This window comes from Eptatretus burgeri, chromosome 15 (genome assembly GCF_056783735.1).
Source record: "Eptatretus burgeri isolate ZD-2024b chromosome 15, Ebu_testis_v1, whole genome shotgun sequence".
Lineage (NCBI taxonomy): Eukaryota > Metazoa > Chordata > Myxini > Myxiniformes > Myxinidae > Eptatretus > Eptatretus burgeri.
Window position 1 is genome coordinate 44165711 of NC_140975.1, and position 19711 is coordinate 44185421.

At 43.9% G+C, this 19711-nt stretch overlaps 1 protein-coding gene across 6 annotated transcripts in view; it reads right to left on the bottom strand.

The window, feature by feature from the left end:
- LOC147012075 (caskin-1-like) overlaps positions 1 to 19711 on the bottom strand; it is a 274888-nt gene that overhangs the window by 80505 nt on the left and 174672 nt on the right. For all 6 annotated transcript variants that reach the window (XM_085858227.1, XM_085858229.1, XM_085858226.1 and 3 more), the window contains exon 7: positions 423 to 531. In XM_085858227.1, the coding sequence (XP_085714353.1) occupies positions 423 to 531 (109 nt within the window). The remainder of the gene's footprint in view (positions 1 to 422; positions 532 to 19711) is intronic.

Here is a 19711-nt window from a genome sequence, read left to right on the forward strand (position 1 = left end):
ACAGGGGAACAAATTCATGATCAATCAGCTTGGAGGCAAGCACACCACCAAATTAACTACCCCTATCGTCAATCCATCTACGACACCAGCCTTTCAGGGTCTTCAATCGAAACACCAACTGAGCTCGCATCTCCTTGCATTCCGAGATCTCACAGGATCAGGTACTTTCAAGCTCACTTTCACATTCCTTAGAATGCTTTGATCAATAACCCTTCGTAATAGCTATGAATCATGATAATGATAGTCGATGACAATTCATTAGTTCTTCGTTGATGCAATGACCAACACTGGGAAGCATCAACGTTGCATGAGAAAAGTTTTATTCTTAATATGAAAACAGACTCTTACAAACAGCACCGCCCTGAGAAAGGAAGCAAACTGAAGGAGTTGATCGACAATTAAGGCGAGCGAGGAAAGCTCACCTCAATCAGCAGTCGAACGACCTCGGTTTTTCCGTAGAGAGCAGCTTCGTGCAGAGCCGTCCCGACGCGCGTCTGTCGGTTGATGTCGATTCCTGCCAGGATAAGCATACTGCAAGGCGCCGACACGCCACATACCGGTGTCAGTCACGGCCTGGTCCACAATCCCTTTGGTGTCCCTAATCCATTCTCGGTCATCCACGCCTCTCGCCTTTCCGTTCATACACAAAAAATAAAACGCAAATGCACTCTCTTTTTATTCACACTTCCTCCTGATCTTCCATCTGTCTCAGGCTATTTCACACTTACGCTGACGTTCCATTATGCTGTGGCTTTACTTTGCGTCTAATTGTATGTGTCTGCTGTGACTGATATGGGGAAAACACACCATTTGATCCCAAATGCATTGGAAGCTTTGTCCAGATACGATGGCCTACATCATGAGGCAAAGTGGGGAAGGTATCTGAGCAATCAATCAAACATGCAAAACGAGAACGGTCACTCGGTAGAGCGGATATCCCCACCAGGTTGAACAGTTTACGTTTTGTATCCCACTGATAGGCCGGATCTGGATTCGGCCCTGAACCAAAATCTAATTGGCTTGTTCTTATCACATACCCACTTGTCTCAAAGATTCTTCATAACTCGTCTGCAACGTTTTGAGATGTCCTGCTCTATCTATATCATTTTTAGCCCCGTCTCTCAATGGTGAAGAATCAATTTAAAAAATTTAAAACCTCGTATTCAGATTCGGATCTTCACCAAAATCTAATCATTTAGTCCTTGTCACACACCCAACTCATCCACCAAATTTCGTCCGAATCCATCTTACATTTTGAGATATCCTGTTCACAGACAAACAGACAGGGCTGAAAACAACCTCTGCCCAACTTCGGTGGTGGAGGTAAAACACCAGGTAAGATAATTAATCAAACTGAAGAGCAACAGAAAACGTTCACCTAACAATAATAAAGCAACTACATATACGTATACATATACTAGCAAATACCACTAGTCTCCGCTGATGGGGATGCCAAGGGAGGGGGGCGGGGAGAAAAGATAGGGGGGGGGAGAGACAGACAAAGGAGGTAGGTGGAGTGAGGATGGAGACCGAGGAAGGAGGGGGAAGCGAGGAAGAGTTGGGGAGAGAGGTGGGGTGGGAGAAGGGAAGGCAGCATGAGGGGAGGGGAAGGAAGTGTGAGGGTAGGGGAAGGGAAGGCAGCATGAGGGGAGGGGAAGGAAGTGTGACGGTATGGGAAGAGAAGGCAGCATGAGGAGAGGGTCCGTACAGGGATAACTACAGTCTGGACACATATGGAGATAACTACCATCCAGATACGTCTGATATGAAGACAGACAGAAGAGAAAAGAAGAGAAGAGTGTGGGAGGAGGCTGCTGCACTGTATTAGGATGGGGTGGAGCGAGGATGGAGGACAAAGAGAGGGGGGGGAGTGGGGGTAGGGGAGTTAGCAGAGAGAATATGTTATGCTGTATGAACAACAACACACACACACACACACACACACACACACACACACACACACACACACACACACACACACACACACACACACACACACACACACACACACACACACACACACACACACACACACACACACACACACACAATATTGCTGCGGCAGGGAGTCGGTTGAGAAGACCACTAGGGGGAGAAGCTATCTTCGGCTACCACCTGATTCCCCGGAATCACAGGCCGTTGCACACGGATAACTCCGTGACACGGTGGGTCGCTAACCGGCCGTGAACACCAATAACTCAACCACGTTACTTAGGGTCCTCCGTCTAATATCGGTTACCTGAAATAATCATGTGACCTAACTACCGTGGGACACGCCCTCGGTACGCCTTGTCCGAACCGGATCACCTTACCGGATCAGATGCAGCTGAGCGAAACTGCTAAGGAACATACCGGCTAAAAGAACGGATCGTTGGGAATAAAGTCCTAACTAGGTTAGGAGACGGACCATGCTGGATCAATGAAGGAGAAGACAAAAACGAGCTGGGAACACTTCTACATGAGCAGTTATTACAAGCAGGCGAGGAAAAATATGTGGCACAGTGAATAGATTTATTGTTGTGTGTAAGCAGGGATAGAAAGAAATGGGTGGTGCGACAACAAAGCAAGCAATTTACGAAAGCAGACACAGAGCAGACTTATCCCGATATAATTCTTCTGCACTCTTAACTTAAGCAAGGACAGGCACCATGACACACACACACACACACACACACACACACACACACACACACACACACACACACACACACACACACACACACACACACACACACACACACACACACACACACACACACCGATGAAGAGGAGTTAATCTCAAGAAAGGAGAGGAAATGAGGCTAACGGTCTCGTAATACCTTGTACGGTTGACCGACCATGCTACTCCTTACGTTTTGGGGGACGCTCCGCCGAGCGATCCCAGTTCGAGGGTTGGCACATTGTCTCCTGCTTGATTATGATGTTGTCGCAGCACGTGCACTGATCCATAGAAAGGGCGAGACCATCAGGTGTGAAGAAGGGACCTTAGGTGAAGCCAGGTGAGTGGGTTGTCCAGCGGCGAGAGGCACGTGGAGGTCGGTGGGTGGAGCCAGCAGCGAGGGAGTGGAGATTCCAGAGAAGGCGGAGGATCGAGAGCGAGTGGGCGGGATGACAGATGTGACTTGTGGCGCAGCAGGCATAAGTAGAGATCGATCGAAGGCCAGGCAAAGATGCAGATGACCACGACGACTACCACTGCAGGGCACAGTGCAGAGCAGGGCGCCGCCCCGAAGCGATGCATCGTCACCCAAATCAGGCGCTCCCATTGGGCCCCAGCCACCGCACGGCCCGGCCGCCATGGCCGGAAACGGTCATATTGTACATCCGGCGAGAGATCGCGGAGCTGTTAAATTATCTCACTCCAAACTCTGTGATATGAATCGCCTTGCACCGAACTCCCGGGCCGTGCTCTGGCGACTGGCTAAGGGCCGCATCGGCCCCGCATGCCCGCTTGGGCACCCCCGGTGCGCTGCAGTTGGCGGTGATCAATGCGCTTGCTTCGTCCGGATGCCATGCGGTCTGAGCAATCCAAGCCTTACAGCATGCCTCTGCTTGGCGGTAGCTGCATCGAGGCGGAGGTGCAGGAGGATGTCTGCCGTTCGCGGGAGACATTGGTGGTCATGGTGGCATGTGAAAATCGACGGTAAAAGCCGTTGTGAACCAGCGTGCAGACCCGAACAGAGGTATGCTATTCATGCCCCATACAGTGCGATGGTAATATGTCATTGTAATAAGCACACAGACCCAAATTAAGAGGTGCGCTATTCGTGCCCCGTACTGTGCGATGGTAATATGCCATTGTAATCAGTGCGCAGACCCGAATTAAGAGGTGCACTATTCGTGCCCCGTACAGTGCGATGATAATATGTCATTGTAATAAGCGCACAGACCTGAATTAAGAGGTGCACTATTTGTGCCCCGTACTGTGCGATGGTAATATGCCATTGTAATCAGTGCGCAGACCCGAATGAAGAGGTGCGCTATTCGTGCCCCGTACTGTGCGATGGTAATATGCCATTGTAATCAGCGCGCAGACCCGAATGAAGAGGTGCACTATTTGTGCCCCGTACTGTGCGATGGATTGAAGGAAAGGATTGGATATAATTATGGATGAAAAGAGCGTGCCGCATGTGTCCTGTATGGCATTGGGATTTAACGTATGGTTCTACTGTCCCCTTTGACACCGTATCTTGCAGCGGAGGATTTTTCCATCATGTCGGTTATGCTTCGTTTGGTCTCCGCGAGGACGCATTCTTATCGTGGAGGATGTTGCTGTGGTTTTCAGAAGCTGCCGTCTGGGTGCGGTTCCAACTTGGATTTATTTCAAGAATAAGAGGAAAAGAGTTGGAATTAAGATGGAGATATAATCAGACCTAACTATGAGATCCACGCAACGCACTTCATCCCATTTGACCCATTAGACACGAGGGAAAGGTCTAACTGCAAGTATATTAATGAAATAGCTGTCTGGGGATCACTGTATGATAGATGCCATTGCCTTAGAGGCATGCGGTTTTCAGAACCGCAACAACATATATATATATATATATATATATATATATATATATATATATATATATATATATATATATATATATATATATATATATATATATATATTACGGTTGTGGAAATTCACAGATCACCATTCAGGTTCCCTGAAGGTCAGTTATGTCGATAAGTGTGTGTTCCAGGTTAGATTTCCCCACCAATGTATAACGGGAATTATCCATGTGCCGAGCTGTGAACCTTTGAGGTAGTTATTCTTTTCTGTCTTATTTTAAACAAACATCTCCTCACCATCTTCTCCACAAACCGCCATCATCTCCTCACCATCTTCTCCACAACCGCCATCATCTCCTCACCATCTTCTCCTCAACCGCCATCATCTCCTCACCATCTTCTCCACAACCGCGTGAAGCCGGTGATTCCAAACACGTCCGCATGAAGACGGTGATTCCTAACACGGCCGCGTTTGGCGGCAAAATCGGATCAAAACGGCGAAAGGGGAGGAGCCAGCCGGGGGTGAAAGGTCAAAGGTGAAAGAGCAAGCACCCCCCCCCCCCCGAACCCAATAAAAAGCCATGCTGAAATGCCTGGAAGTTGGAGTGTTGGAGTCCGGGGAGTCGAGTGGAGTGTTGGAGTCCCGACAGTTGAGCGGTTGAAGAGACGCCGAGTCGTCGACAAAGGAGAACGGGTTGGAGAACGAGTTGCAGAACGAGTTGAAGAACGAGTGAAGAACGAGTTGGAGAACGAGTTGGAGAACGAGTGGGAGTTGGAGAGAGGAGCTGGAGAGAAAAGCGCTTGGAGAAAGCGTTCGAGTTCGCGCTGCGCTGGTGTGGTGGAGTCGGGAAGAGAGCTGGAGAGTTCAGAGGTTGGAGTGCGGGCAGAGACACCGAGGGTCGCCGAACCAGGACCCAGCGAGTCACCAAGAGGGTGGCAGGTAGCCCGCTCGGTCTCTTGGAGCCCCTTCGGTCATCCCGGCTCCAAGCAATTATAAAAGGCTCACGAGCCCAGTTCCTCCTTTTTTTCTTGGGTTTTGCATGAAAGTCTGTGGCGCCTTGTCCAGAAGTAACAAACTGATTAAGTGCATGTACATTACATAATAGACATCGGCTGTAGGTTTTTGCTCGCGTCTTTTTCCCCATCCCCCCCCACCCCCAATTCATTGCATTGCTTGCATGCCTGTGTTGAAATAAATGTCCCCATTTTTGAATGTCACCTGCTCGTTGCGTCCCTTCCTACATTGACTGCCATGGAGCGTTCGGAATAATTAGCTGGCTGATTAATTATAAGCCGATAAAACGTACATCTGGTCCGACGGGGCTTGGTGATATAAAACCGCTCGGCAATCGCAAACGGAACGAGCTGCTTAAGCGGCTCGTTTTCGTGCAGGCTCCGTCGAGGTATAAACTCCCGGCATTTCTTTCCGCGTGAATAATTAGGTACATCGACAATTCGGCGATCGACCCTGTCGTGCGTGGACAGAAGAGTTGGCTGGGTTATGGTGTGTTAAAAACACCCGTAGCTGGCTTTCGGCGTTGATCCGGAAGCTGCGACTAGATTGCCACGTTCGGTGGGCACGCGCAGCCGCAATTGAGCTAAAGGCGGTCGTCTGCACGCCGGAGTGGTGAAAATCTACAACAATATATATATATATATATATATATATATATATATATATATATATATATATATATATATATATATATATATATATATATATATATATAGTTACGGCGGTGGAAATTTGCAATACACCAGAAAGGTCCTCAGGTTAGATATATCGATAAATTCATGTGTAGTTAGTCCACACCCGTTGTTTAGAGGGAATATGTGCGATTCATCCAGGCTGAGACGCTTTGAGTGAGCCATTTTTCTTTACCTGTCATTATTTTGGAACATCCACGCCATCTCAACAACCATGCCATCCACACCACAACGCCACTAAAAGAGCAACGAAACCAGCCCCACCCCAATTTCTCCTCCGGTAAACAAGTTTGACGGTGGGAAACCAGCCCCACCCCAATTTCTCCTCCGGTAAACAAGTTTGATGGTTGGAAACCAACTCCCGCCCCAATTTCTCTGGAATGTTCCTCCCCCCACCCACGCGCCGCGAAGGGCAGGGCGGGCGCAGGAGAAATAAAAGGGCAAGAGGAGCGCCTGGAAAAGAGCGTGGATAGCAGAGACTTGTGGCAGTCGTGTGGAAGTCTTGGTCGTCGTGGTCTTGGTCCAAGTCTGTCGTGGTCCAAGTCTTCGTCGTAGACAGACGGGTGGAAGTCTTGTCCTCGTGGTCGTGGGGAGAAGGCGTCACGACCTGCCCACCGTTGCAAGGCCCGAGATCAGGCGCGGCTGTCCTAGTGGCCGTGGGGAGAAGGCGTCATGACCTGCCCACCGTTGCAAGGCCCGAGATCAGGCGCGGCTACGCTAGTTGCCGTGGGGACGAGACGTCGCGACCTGCCCACCGTCGCACCACGAGTGTGCGGGTAAGACCCTTCAGTCTCGTGGGCCTTTTCGGTCATCTACGGCCCACGACCATAAAGGTCTACGGACCCCGTCTACCCCCTTGCCTGTAAGGGAGGTCTTTCTTTGTTTTTGTATGCATGCTGTGGCGCCGTGTCCTGCCAAGTAGAAACTGTGCAAGTGCTTGTAAATAATAATTATAGTCGGTCGTATTGCTTTTGCATTCCATTTGTTGCTTGTATATTGCACGACTGCCTTGCTTGTGTTGTGTGTGTAATTGAAATAAATGTGCTTGTGTGAAACGTATCCCGGTCGTTGCGTCCTTTCCCCATTGGAAGTGCCATCTTGTATCGTGGAATGAGTAGTGGGTTTTAAACACCCGATAAATGATCTGATCCGTCGAGGTCGGCGATAACACCGCTCGGTTATCACTGTAGCATGGAACGGACTGCTTAAGCGGTTCGTGTCCTCTGACGACCTGCGGCGAGGTACGATCGCCCGGTCGACCACTCGCGCAGGTACTGAGGTAGGTCGAATTTGGCGAGCAACCCTATCCTGCGCGGGTGGGCAATTGGCATGATCGTGGTGAGGTTAAACCCCCACCTGTGACTGGCTCCTGGCGGTAGTTCCAGGAGGGTCACGACTGAATTGTCCGTCCGGTGGGCGACGCGGCTGCCATTAGAGGTACGCGGCCGATCGCACGCCAGGCGGGCCAGAATTCGTAACAATAGATATATATTATATACAGGGGGCTGCAAAAGTAGGTACACAGTAATGAAAAACAAAACGTGCGCACAAAACGTATCTTATTGATTATACAAGCATATCAATAACAACATACCAATAATAAACATATTAATCCCTCAAATGTTCAAACTGTTTTCCCCCGGCATTCACACACTCAACTAGTAATCCTTACTGTATACCTACTTTTGCAGCCCCCTGTATATATATATATATATATATATATATATATATATATATATATATATATATATATATATGTATATATATGTATATGTATATGTATATGTATATGTATATGTATATGTATATGTATATGTATATGTATATGTATATGTATATATATACATATATATATATATATATATATATATATATATATATATATATGTATATATATATATATATGTATATATATATATATATATATGTATATATATATATATATATATATATATATATATATATATATATATATATATATATATATATATGTATATATATATATATATATATATATATATATATATATATATATATATATATATATATATATATATATATATATATATATATATATATATATATATATATATATATATATGTATATATATATTATATATATATATATATATATATATATATATATATATATATATATATATATATATATATATATATATATATATATCTTCTTCCTCTTTCGGCTTGCTCCCGTTAGGGGTCGCCACAGCGGACCAACCGTCTCCATTTCGCTCTATCCTCCACATCTTCCATTGACACTCCAATCACCCGCATGTCCGCCCTCACCGCATCCATGAACCTCTTCTTTGGCCTTACACTCTCCACCACTTCATCAAACTCACTCCAGAAATCTTCTTTATATTCCATCTAACACCCCATATGTGGGGCATATGCACTGATGACATTCATCATCACCCCTTCAATTTCCAACTTCACACTCATCAGTGTAGTTCTGGGCTGATCTGATGTGACACTGATGTGACTACATCAGTGTAGTCCTGCTGTGTAGTTCTGGGCTGATCCCTCACCTTTCTCATGATCATTGAGGCTCCATGAGGTGAGATCTTGCATGGAGCCCCAGACCGAGGGAGATTGATTGTTATCTTGAACTTTTTCCATTTTCTAATAATTGCGCCAACAGTTGTTGCCTTCTCACCAAGCTGTTTGCCTATTGTCCTGTAGCCCATCCCAGCCTTGTGAAAGTCTACAATTTTGTCCCTGATGTCCTTAGACAGCTCTCTGGTCTTGCCCATTGTGGAGAGGTTGGAGTCTGATTGATTGAGTGTGGACAGCTGTCTTTTATGCAGATAACGAGTTCAAACAGGTGCAGTTAATACAGGTAATGAGTGGAGAATGGGAGGGCTTCTTAAAGACAAAACTAACAGGTCTGTGAGAGCCGGCATTCTTACTGGTTGGTAGGTGATCAAATACTTATTTCATGCAATAAAATGCAAATTATTTATTTAAAACTCGTACAATGTGATTTTCAGGATTTTTGTTTTAGATTCCGTCTTTCACAGTTGAAGTGTACATATGATAAAAATTACAGACCTCTTCGTGCTTTGTAAGTGGGAAAACCTGAAAAATCGGCAGTATATCAAATACTTGTTCTCCCCACTGTATATATGCTTGAACATCGGCAATTTTTTGTTAATTGGCTGATTGGAGTCAGTGTGATTACCAACTACAGTACTTACTGTATACAACCCAAAAACCTTGAGTAACATTCACCCTTGTTTTGTGGGAATTTCAATAAACAAGTTATAAAAACAACGTTGCATTATAGATGCTTCAGGGTGATGTGCATCAACATTAATCTTTATAAACAGCTGCCAATTGACATATAATGGGTGGAAAAAAAACTTTGGCTCTGTGATTTATAAATCACATTAATACAGCAAACTGCTTGGAAATCGGGCGTTGTCAAATAAATTTTCCTTTGAAACCCACAAGGAGAAACATATAACCTTTCTTAAGCACAATCGAGCCATATAAATTAAACAATTGCTTTAGAAACAGCCATGAGGACAAAGGAAGGTGCTGCTGAGGTTAAAAGTTGAAACCTCCACCACAGCACCATGCACCACAAGGCCACACACCATGGGCCTGGGTGTGAATTCGGTCCGCACACCCAAAAAACCCATGGACGTAACAACGCGCGTGCACGCACGCACGCACGCACGCACGCACGCACGCACGCACGCACGCACGCACGCACGCACGCACACACACACACACACACACACCCGTGAAGAGTACCTTTACAAATCCAAAGCTACCCATTTATACTATGTCCGTCTGTGCTGGCTACTTACCTCTTTATCCTTAGAGCAAGCTGACCTCTGGATCGGGACACGAATTATGTGTGAAATACTGATATCGACTGCAGGGTGCTTGCCCAAGAGTGTTGATAAGGAATGGGTGGCTTGGCAAGTGATAGCAAGCTGATTAGTAATGGGTCATACCCCAAAAAACAAGATAAACATCGCCGATTTCTTAACATTTTCAGATTTCTCTCCTGATTTCAACAGTTATTTAGTCCACATGATCCAATCCTCAAAACAGAAATTATATTCTGATTATATACCTTAATTAGTCTGAGAGTGGATGGTGGAAACAGGAGGATTTATTTATTTATCTAAATTACAGAGTAGTGGAAACTGGTACTTCACTGGTGATGAAGATTGTGGTCAAGTTTCATCGAAATTGTGTGTGTAGTTTCAGAGAAGAAAGAAAATACATATTTTAGGGGGCAACCCCCTTACAACCCCGAAGACCCGATTTTTCTCATGTGATGAACAAACTTTGGTACATCATGGGTGTTGAAGGTTGTTTTGAAATTTCATCGGAATTGTGTGTGGTTTCCGAGAAGAAAGGAAATACTTTAGGGGGGAACCCCCCCTCCCCCATAACTCCCTCCGTCGACCCCTCAGAACGCGATTTTTATTTAATGCCATGAACAAACTTTGGTAGATCACGGGTCGTGAGGGCAGTGGTCAAGTTTCATCAGAATTTCTTATGTAGCTTCTGAGAAGAAAGCAAATGCCTATTTTGGGACATACATGGTGATGAATGTTGTGGTAAAGTTTCATCAACACCATACGTGTAGTTTCAGAGAAGAAGTTGCAAGTATACGTATGTGGATGGACGGACGGGCGGATTACACGCTATCCTGTAAGCTCCCCAGAACTACGTTCCAGGTGAGCTAAAAATTCAAACCCATGTTGTCTACATGGCAAAGGCCTGCCAAATGCATGTCCCCCTCCCCCATACGAGTTCCTTCAACCTCCTCATGGTCCATGCTAACTGTGCACGCACACCAGCGATATACTCATCCTTTCACATCCACAGATTAAAAAATTATTTTTGTATACATTGTCGAGGCTTGTACGAGGGCTAACACAAAATGCACAGCAAGGGGGGCATGAGACAAGAGGGGCGAGAGAGAGAGAAGGACAAAACAACGCGGAACAGAGACATTAGGAGATCTGTGGAAGGGAGAGGGATGGGGTAGGGAACATGGGGAATACAAGATGGACATTACAGGGACTTTCAGGAAGGAAATCAGGGAATTTGAAGGAGGTGGGTTTGGGGATTTTTCCACACCCACATCCATCCCCGCGTCCATGATTTTCCCACACATGCACGTATTTTCCCACACCCGCATCCCATGTGGCTTTGATGCTGCAGCACAACCGCTCCCCACCTGGCTTCAGCGCTGCAACACGTTTGCTCCGTACGCGCTGAAGCACATGGATTATGAGACAGCTGCATAATCTCCTGCACAGTGCAATGCACCACAGGCCCGGATGCGAGTTCGAGTTCAGACTGTGCGCCCACGAAACCCGTGCACCGCACACACGAAACCAAGCACGCACACACCCCACAGAGAGTCATTTGTACCCACTTTACCACGTCCGTGTGTACTACCTACGTACCTCTTCATTTTCAGCAACTGCCGACTATTAATATATTGCAACAACTTTTAGTATATTTATATTAATATTTTGTAATGAAAGCAGATCGCACAAAACGGTGAAAAAGAAAACCGCAAACGTAATTGCCAGGAAAAAGTCCCCCATGGACTGTATGGCTTGCATACAGTCCACGGGGGGGGGGGGGGGGCTTTTCTTTTGGCTTGCAAAAACAGCTTGTGGAGTGTAACGATCCTGTTGGTTAATTATTTTCGGTGCCATCAATGAAGTTCCACTTTCTACACATTCTTTAATCTTTTCCTCACTCAATATAATCATCCGAACAGGTAGAAAAAGAAAAATTTGATGCTTTGCCAATTTCACATTTTCTTGTGCAAATATGAGTAAGGAGGGATCACAACCTTGGTTGCTTAAAGTAAATCTTCTTCGTTCTAGGAATCATTAAACACTTAACATTTTAAGATTTCACACCATATTTTCACATTCAGTCCACAAGATTCAATATTCACTTATTCAGTCCACAAGATACGATTCTCAAATCAGATACAATATTTTGATTATATACTTTAATTAGTCCGTGAGAGTAGATCGCGTTTCTAAATCAAGGCATGTTTGAATAGGCCGAATAAAATGGTGAATTAATACCCCAGCAAGCTGAGAGTGGGCTGACCAGTGACCAAGGATAATGCCTTGCTAAAAGATAATTTAATAAGGCTGTTAATTATCCTGAAAAGGGTTTCTTAAATGAACCCAAACACCAACTTTTCACTCATGCAACACCTTGCAGTTTCCATAGTATGCAAGGAAAGTCTCAGGCCACTAAATTTCATGGCTTTGGAGTTATGGGGGAGACACAGACACCGGCAGACACACAGACACAGACACTAGAGTAGATGAAACATGAGCATGGGGGGAGGGGAGGGGATGAGTGGGAGAAAATGAGAAATATAAGATTCAGAAAAGAGAGGGGTAGGATATGAGAAAGCAAGCTAGTTAAATGTAAGAGTGGCAGAAAGAGAAGGGAAATAATTTTGGAAGGAGACAGGTTGAAGGTGAGAACAGGAAAGGGGCAAGTAAAGAGAAAGGGGAAGGAGGAGAGGTGTTGGGCATGAAAAATTCCACCATATTTACATACAGAATAAATAGTTGCCTGCACATCGTAAAGTAGGCCATATTTACTCAAATCAAGAATGAGAACACGAGTCACAGTCATATGGAGTTTGAGGTCACGTGACGTTCACATCCACCAAAAGGGCCTAAAATAGCAATCAAGTGTGTTGCGAAAAACACTGAAAAACAACGGCAGCAAAGTAGGATAAAATGTAATTGCTAATTCCAGTCCAAATAAAACAGTCTGCGTTGGTGGAAAGATTGGACAAAAACATAAGAATACTCAAACGGGCACTCGGTAGAGCACATACCTCCGCCAGACTGAACAGTTTACGTTTTGTATCCCATTGATAGGCCCAATCTGCATCGGGACCAGACTCAAAATCGAATCGGCTTGTTCTAGTCACCTAACTAACTCATTCGCCTTATTTTGTTATTACTAGTCCACAACTTTTTTGAGATAGCATGCTATATATCGTTTTTTGCCCCATCTCTCAATGATGGATCTTCACCAAAATCGAATCGATTCGTCCTTGTCACACACCCATCCTGTCCACCAAATTTTGTCTGACTCGGTCAACAACTTTTTGAAATATTCTGCTCACAGACAAACAAACAGAAAGACAGACAAAGAGACGGGGGTGAAAACAACCTCCATTCACCTTCGGTGGTGGAGGTAAAAATGGTTAGAGTTATCCGCTATAAAGGAACACAGACAAGGTGCTCATGCTTTTGGCTTTACCGTTTATCAGAGTAAATAAATAAGTAAATTTTTTTGTTTGTACATATGTATGTCCAAAATAATTTGTATACGTGTATGTACATTATAGAATTGAAAACGGCTTGGCCAAACTCCACCAGATTTTGCATAAGCGGAAATTTTTACTCTCACCAGAGGAGGGGGTATTGCATTTGGGTCTGTTTCTTTGTCTGTTTGTCTACACAGAACTCTAGTGTTTCTCTCCACAACTGCTTGTCGGATTGAGACGAAATTTTCACCATAGGAGCGACTACTTATGTAGAATTTTTTAATGACGTCATAGGTCACATGGTGTTGGAAAAACTGAAAAAATTTGGACCTCTGTTTCTCTGAAACCGCACTAAGGAAAAAATTGAAACTTGGCACGTGGCAAGTACTCCTCATGGGAATGTGATTTTTTTTTATGACATCATAGGTGCTTTCATTGTGATGTCATAATTGTATATGTGGAACAGTACATCCTATCAGTATGAAAATTTTTGAGGGTCATCTATGGATAAATTGGTCCACAGAAAAAAAAAAAAAATAACTTGATGATGTCATTGGTCACGTGATTTGGCAGCCATATTGTTTTTTTGTTTGTTTTTTTAAAAAATCTTCAAATATCTTCTCTGAAACAGCTGAACCGATCGAGGCAAAACTTTATACGTACGACCGCCGATCCATGGGGAAGAAAACGTTCACACACATGATGTCATAGGTTACATGGTTTGGCAGCCACATTGCATATACCCTAAAACCTATAAAAATCTTCTCCAGAACAGCTGGACGGATATGTTCCCCAAGCCTTGTGGAGACCAAGGTATTCATGAATAATTAATGTTGCATAGTCTGGCAGCCATATTGGAAGAAGCAGCAATATTGGAATAATCTTCAAAAAACAATTCTCTTGAACTGCTTCATCAATTGAGGTGAAACTTCACAATTATGATCTCGTGGTGATCAGGAATGTATGTTTTAAGTTTCAAAATGATCAGATGCATGGTCTGGCAGTCAGAATTATTGAATTTTTTGATCTTGGCTCTTTTTGATATACATATTTTTTGAATAAGGTTCAAATAATAATATTATTTTGAATAATAATAATAAGGTTGAATAATGCTTTTTGCTTGTTTGGGTTCCTTCTGATGACTCCAATGCAGGACTGTACCTATTTGGTCTTCCGTTTGAATTCAAATGAATTTATTTTAGTCCCAATCTAAATTCAAATGAGTAATAATAAACGTCATTGGTCAGGGTCAAGTGTCCGATCAAAGCGGGACATCTTGGTACCCAGTCATCACTGCCAGCAGTTATGAAGTGGCAGTTCTAGTTATGTCGATTACACTGAACAACAAAAATTTTTTACTGGAGATGTGTAAAGTGATTTAGACTAATTTGGGTACGCTGATTTCAAAAATCATAACCGTTTTGCTGTATCACGTCAGGATTTTCAGTAACAGAAATATTCCCATTGCCTAGAAGTCAGGATTTCAATGAAATTTACAAAAATTCATTTATTCATTTATTTCATCATGAATGCTTCAAAATTATAGAAATTACAGAAAAACTCCACTAGAATGTAATTTAAAATGCTTTAGGCATTTGGCTTTGCGTTTGTGCTGCTCTGTGTCAGTTTCACGATGCAGGAACCAGCAGAAATCGCCCATCATGTTCGGGTTGTGCCGCCCTTGTGGTAACAGCGTCTCCATGAGTGAAATCTCTTGGTGGAATCGCTACGCCGTGCTCTCGTCCGAGACTGCTCCCAAGTTGTCAGGGAAGAAGTTCAGGTGCTGGTGTAGGAAATGGATTTTCAGGGACATCCTGGAGCCAAGTTTCCTGAAGGACTCCAGCAGCTGCTGCACTATTTCTTCATAGTTGTCCGCGCGCTCGTTCCCCAAGAAGTTGTCTGTCACAGCTTTGAAGCTCCTCCACGCTGCCAGCTCTTTGGGGTTTAGAGTTGTCGGAAAAGTTTTCCTCCTTCATAATCTGTCGGATTTGCGGTCCAACAAAGACACCAGCCTTGATCTTGGCCTCCGACAAGGTGTTGCCAAACTTTTCCTTGAGGTATAAAAACCCACGCCCATTCAGATCCATTGCCCGTACAAAACTTTTCATCAAGCCGAGCTTTATGTGGAGTGGTGGAAGGAAAACCTTGGCTGGGTCGACAAAGGGCGACATGCTTCACGTTGTGTCGACCAGGTACATGCTCTTTTCGCTCTTCCCAATCTTTCTTCGTCCAGTGATTCTTGTCGTCTCTGCTATCCCAGAGACAAAGGAAGCACATGTATTTCGTGTAGCCTGACTGCAGTCCTAACAACAGCGCCACCACTTTCAAGTCTCCGCAGATGTGCCAGTTGAAGTCATTGTACTTGATGGAATCAAGCAGCTGCCGCATAGTCTCATAGGTCTCTGTCATGCCGAACGCGTGAGCCAGTGGGACTGATGGTTTCTCGTTGCCATTGTGGAGCAAAAACAGCCTTCAAGCTGTTCTTCTCCGAGTCGATGAAGAGGCGCCAGTCTGCAGGATCGTGATCACACCCAAGTTCTTTCAACAGACCGTTGATGTCACTGCAGAATGTCATCGTGTCTTCCATCTCAAAGAACTCAGCCATGTCTCTGTGACGTGCTCTGAACAAGGATATCTTGGTGTTAGGTTCAAGTAGATTCCACTGCTGCAGCCTTGATCCAAGCAGCTCTGCCTTCGCCTTTGACAGCGAGAGATCTCTTACAAGATCATTTAAGTCTCCCTGGTTCAGAAGGTGTGATTCTTGAGTGTCGGGTTCAAAAGGTTCATCATCACCATCCTCTTCACCACTGCTTACAGCTATGTTCTGATCAGCTGGAGGTGTTGGAACGGGGTTCTCGTCATCATGAGGCACAGGTTTACGAGCAGAGACGCAGTCAGCGTACTTGATGTGACCTTTATTCTTCTTGTTGAAGCCGGCGATGCTTGTGCAGCAGAAATAACAATCATCATGATGATTCTGCGGCTCACGCCATATCATGGGCACCGCAAATGGCATGCTCGCGCGCTTGCCCACCAACCACTGAGTCAAGGTTGTGTGACAGCTTGTGCAGCAGATGTGTGGTGCCCAGCTCTGTTCTTGGTCCCCCACCTTACACCCGAAGTAGTGAAAGTAGGCGGCCTTCAATTTTCACTGCTGTAGATATACTTCGCTGTTGATCTTTTTTGGTATACCGACCACAGACATAACAGAAGTTATCAGGATGATTGGTACAGGAACGCCTACTCATCTTTATCTGAAAGAAAGAAATATAACACAAGTTAACAACAATTGTACGAAATAGACATGTTAAAGACATATGTAAATTTCATTGAAATCCTGACTTCTAGGCAATGGGAATATTTCTGTTCCTGAAAATCCTGACGTGATACAGCAAAACGGTTATGATTTTTGAAATCAGCGTACCCAAATTAGTCTTAATCACTTTACACATCTCCAGTAAAAAAAAATTTTTGAAATTTGTTGTTCAGTGTTATTAATTACGTAACACACTAGTACACAAATACCACACAAAATGCACTACACAAAACTACACAAAACAAGTCCTGACGAGGGTCTGCAAATCTCTGATTATTCATTTTGTTGTTTTTGTTTTTTTAACAGAAGAAACTAGACTATAAATCCACCAATTGCAATGGATACCTGTGAGCTGGCCAGTGGCACAATTAAAAATTGGACACTTACCCCCTGCGGTGAGGGAGATGACCTGGACAAGAGGCAAAGTAATCATGCATACAAGTCCATTTCAAATTTGAAGCAGGCACATATTAAAAGTTGTGTCAAACAGTTTATAAAGAGCGGTGGGTACAACCAGAATTTTTATAAAAAAGGGGAGGGGCCTGCACACATGCCATTGTGCAAGATATATTCCACCAACACCATCATTATTTACTCAACATTTCGAAATTATGCTCAAGACGCGAGCGAGGCACACGAGACTTGAATTACGCAAAACAACACGGAGGCAATTTTAATGTTGTGTGCCTTTCCACACGAATTAAATCATAATGTTTTAGAGAACGGTGAAGGAACATAAAACTTGATTTACAGCACATAGTTTGCAGCAAATTTTGGAGCTTTAACTCTGAGCTGTCCACTTATGCATACGAGAAATTAAATGTGCATTCCTTTTAGGATTCCGAGTAATATGCTTTAAAACAACTCTGATATACCCGCATCATCTATTGTACTGTTACTGTGACCTGTGGTGTTATGGTAAACGGAACTTGCTGCCAATGTGGTAGTTTCAGCTTCACCTGTGAAATTATTCGCCTCGTATGCCCGCAATGCCCTCCGCACATTCGCTCTCTCAGGTGAAAAACGTATCCATCGTGTGGTCGCGCATTTGTTTTCCCCGTCCCGGAATCATATTATTTGGTCATCGACCAAACAATCGGACAGTCCACCAAACATGGAGAAACATCACGACTACACACTTGAGAAGAACAGCATTACAACAAACTACATTTTCAACTCTTCCTCAAGCCAAGATTTCTGCACAAAACAACATTATTTAAACATCCTCCAAATAACCCGAGACATCACTGTTTTATTTTTTTTTTTGCTCAGAAAAATCGTTCCTATTGCTTAGGAAAGACAAGCTCCAGGTATTATTCTTGATAATCGCATACAACATGTGATTGTACACCTGGCCTACATGATGAGATGTCAAAATTTCAGCATCTATTCCCCAGTGCATAACTCACAAGCATTTCTATTTTTCGCCACTATTTCAAAATCTAATAGCATCTCCTACAATACTGACAAATCGTGCACCGAGCATAGCACAGTGAACACGATATTGCTTCAAGTCGAATGCAGTACGACTCGGACTGCGAAATAAATTAATAAAGTCAAACCGCTGGTGGGGTGGACACCTTGTTATTGCATACGAAACACCTGTGCAGAGAGATGAACTGCTCAACAGCTGAGGTCATCGCTCTGCCACTGGTGAATGATAACTGCACCATGAATGGAAATCTTCTTCAAACGAAATCCAAATATGGAAGCGTTCACCTCATCACTCATGTTCTGAGGCTCACGTCAAAAGCGGTTCCAATCAGTCTTGCTCCGGCTATGAATGCCAGTGCACCTGTATTGCATGCAACGTAACGTAGGTGCATGCCTTCTGCAAAGTCTTTTACAACCTAACTTTCAAAAAGGTGCAACATGTTTCACTGTTCACGTGCAAAAGACAGTAAACCATGCAGAACAGTTTAGATTTTACCCACCAGCTGTTGTCTACATATCCATAGATACTTATGGATACAAAGAATTGGAAATGACTAAGGAAATTGTGAGAAAAGGGGATAAATAGGGAAAATGATTTGGGAACAGCATCCCTTTGTTATAAGAAAATGAACTGCACCAGAGTACAGTCACATGTTGACAGGTTACACTGCGATTCTTTGTCATCCAACCACAGTGTGAATCTGGTAATGGCCATCAAGATATAAATACCACCTGAGAAGCATGACGAGATCAAGGTTCAGCCTGGTGAAGATTTATGCAAAAGATTGCAGGAAGACTGTTTTCAGGAGCTGTATGGAAGACTCTGACCAGGAGACTTAACGGCTGATGTGAATAATATGTGGTCAATATAGAAAGCAGAAACTCTCCAAAAGTGATGTTATTTGTACATAAAGATGTGTTCAGTGATGGATTACAAGATACATATAATACAAAAACGAAAAGCATGGTCTGTGAAGCCGTCTGTCTGTCCGTGAAGCCGTGTGACTATATGCCTATCAATCACGTTCTGTTTGAATGTCGGTTGCAGACGACACGTAATCTATAAATTACGTACTATTGGAATGTACCTTTCACATTGAAGTCGTGTGACTATATGTCTATCAATTACGTATTGTTTGAACGTCAGTTGCACCCTGACTTCACACACGTATGTCGATTAATTGTGTATTATTGGAATGTAACTTTCGATGCTTTAGACTGCTGAGATTCCTTCAACCGTTGAAGACTCTTTAAGACCCAAAAGACCCTGAGGACCCAATAGTCCCCGAGCACCATAAAGACCCCTTACACCCTTCAGACAGATTAGACAGCTTACACCCTTGACCATTTAGACCAATTGGGCCTTTTGATTTACAAATACATTTCAAATAAATATAATATCACTAATATTACAAATAAATTTGTACAAAATAAAT